This window comes from Dysidea avara, chromosome 9 (genome assembly GCF_963678975.1).
Source record: "Dysidea avara chromosome 9, odDysAvar1.4, whole genome shotgun sequence".
Classification (NCBI taxonomy): Eukaryota; Metazoa; Porifera; class Demospongiae; order Dictyoceratida; family Dysideidae; genus Dysidea; species Dysidea avara.
This window is the reverse complement of record NC_089280.1, coordinates 19,050,351-19,052,678: the sequence shown is the minus strand read 5'-3', so window position 1 is coordinate 19,052,678 and position 2,328 is coordinate 19,050,351. Positions and strand designations below refer to the sequence as shown.

Below are 2,328 nucleotides of genomic sequence, written 5' to 3'. Positions count from 1 at the left end.
TCTCTGGGACCCTGACCACATATATAGCTAACAGCACATTGAATGGCATTACTGCACTGTAGACATGGCAAGCATGCATCATTAGTTGCAGCCTTTATATAATTTGGTTTGGTACATCTACTTACATGGGTTGAGACACACCTTGGCAGAACCACTTGTAGTTTGTGTGTATTATTCAATTATCAGATGCCACACTACTGCAGTTGCAATTGATGGTGTATATAAGGGCTGGCATACAGTTGCTGATCTAATGAGTAGTACAAGAATGCTGCAAGAGGCTGTACTTATAGTTTGCCTTTTTTGGGGGACCAGTTCTGAGGTATAGAGTAAGGTGTAGTTGAAGAAATAAAAATTAATGTATGAGTGTCCAATGCTATAGTAACGGCTTTCCTTTTCTTAGGTGGTAAGGACCAATGATGCAAAGAATGTGATCATACCTTTCTACAAGCTCTATACTCCATATGACATATTAGGGAATGCAGAGTTTACTACTGAGTACAGTCAGTACACGTCAACAGCATTAAAATTTGATGGAGATACTACTCCTGGAAAGCGGATCTTCAAGCTACCACTAATACCCAATGGTATACTCTACAGCTATTCTGACATCACAGTAGTTGTAACAGTAGGATTAGACAATGAAAAGCGAGATAATGCTCAAAAGTATTATGACAGTGATCCTAAGTTTCTTCTATCTGATGGGAGAACTGGTATAGGATTTGATGTGCGAGATGAACTTGATAACAGGGCTATTTGTAATGGAATGCAAGCCACAATGGGAGAGACACTTAGTTCAGTAGCCAGTTTTTCTGGCTCTCCTCATCAGTATTCTATTCTACCAGAGGAAATAGTCCTAACTTTAAAGCCATCTCAACGTTGGGGATCATGCTTCATTGCAGCTAATAGTGGAGTGATTTCTCCAGTTAAATATACTCGTAGCATCCACCCTGATCAAGGCCTCTGGTTAGAAGTATACAGGGAGGATAGCGGTGAACGCTATACATTTATTTACATCAAGATAGAAATTCATGAGAACTAATTATTGTGTGGGACTAACTTGACTGTACATTATTTTATCAAGCTTTTGCTGACATTCACCACTCTGCAATGAAAACTTATTACACACTGTGAACGTATAGTTTGTTTCTGTACTTAAGTATATACATACAATATTTTTTGTGGAGTTGTGCCATACAGTAATATTATACGTAACTACAAGTTAGATTAGTGTCTGCATACATGGTGTGATGGTGGTTATGATTTGATTATTCTAGCAGTTAGGACAGCTATCTTTAGTAGAAAACATACTCCACCTGGAAGCGTGGTGCAGTCATGCAGCACCCACACAATTTATTATTTTTAATTTAAGGTGGTGATTGGAAAAATAACAATAGCAACCTACCAACTGCACAGCAACAAAGACATGTGTCTGTATGTTATAATTCATACCCTCTAAACAGTTAGCAACAGGTAGTTATATATACTCATTATACCCTACCTAGAAAGGATAAAATTCAAGATAGTGGCTATAATGTACATACAGGTGACTCATGCAGCCTGTATAGACTGAAATGATACTGGAAACCATACAGCTGTTGTGACACACTTGTTTTCTCCAGCTTATTTTAGATAGAAAATGCTCCTTGCTTTAATCTTTCTTTTACCACAGTGCTGTCAGTGCATGCATGGATACTGAGCAGTTTCTGGTGGATATTATCATAGGTGGATGTTAGTACCTAGTCTAATGATCGGATGATGGTTTGGTAGGTGAGATTTCTGCTCCAGCATAAAAATTAAGAATAAGCACTTTTGATGAAAAACATACATTTTTATAACAACTGTATAGCTATGTACTAGTTCTGCTGGCCATCATGTACCAAAACTTATTACACAGCAAATACCGAAGTCTCAGGATGGCTACAGTCAAAGCTGCCTACAAATTTAATTACCAATTGCAAGGCCAGAAACTACAAACATAATAAATACTTAGGTTTAAGGAAGAAAATCCATCCCTCCTGGAGGAAGACTGAGTGTGCCTCGACTAGACATTGGGTGACCTGTAGTTCGAATCCTGTGGCTGGAGGGATTTTTTTCCCCTTACTTTGGCCCCTTTTCTGTTTCACCTTATTAGCTATAAGTCATTTAAGTCTCAGCCCTTGTAATCATTGTTAGGTTAGGTAATCTTAAGAAGGCTACAGCACATGTTGCTGTCAGACCTTCAGTGCTGGTCACTGTAAAGTGTTAATAATAACAATAATAAACCATGCAGCTTCAATTTGCAGTGTATAGAATGTAACTTAGTAATACATATTATGACAAGTGTAATGA

At 37.9% G+C, this 2,328-nt stretch overlaps 1 protein-coding gene across 1 annotated transcript; it reads left to right on the top strand.

Moving 5' to 3' along the window:
• The first annotated feature begins 263 nt into the window (after positions 1-263).
• Positions 264-1,201, top strand: LOC136265479 (uncharacterized). Its single transcript, XM_066060357.1, has 2 exons — positions 264-319; positions 401-1,201. The coding sequence occupies exons 1-2, from the start codon at positions 266-268 to the stop codon at positions 1,037-1,039; spliced, it is 693 nt and encodes a 230-aa protein (XP_065916429.1). The 5' UTR covers positions 264-265; the 3' UTR covers positions 1,040-1,201.
• The last annotated feature ends 1,127 nt before the right edge of the window (positions 1,202-2,328 follow it).

What these genes read in the sequence shown, in the direction of transcription:
- LOC136265479 (XM_066060357.1), top strand. Translation starts at nt 266, where the DNA reads ATGCTGCAAGAGGCTGTACTTATAGTTTGCCTTTTTTGGGGGACCAGT. An exon ending in TTTGGGGGACCAGTTCTGAG is followed by an intron (nt 320 to 400) that starts GTATAGAGTAAG and finishes TCCTTTTCTTAG; the next exon opens with GTGGTAAGGACCAATGATGC.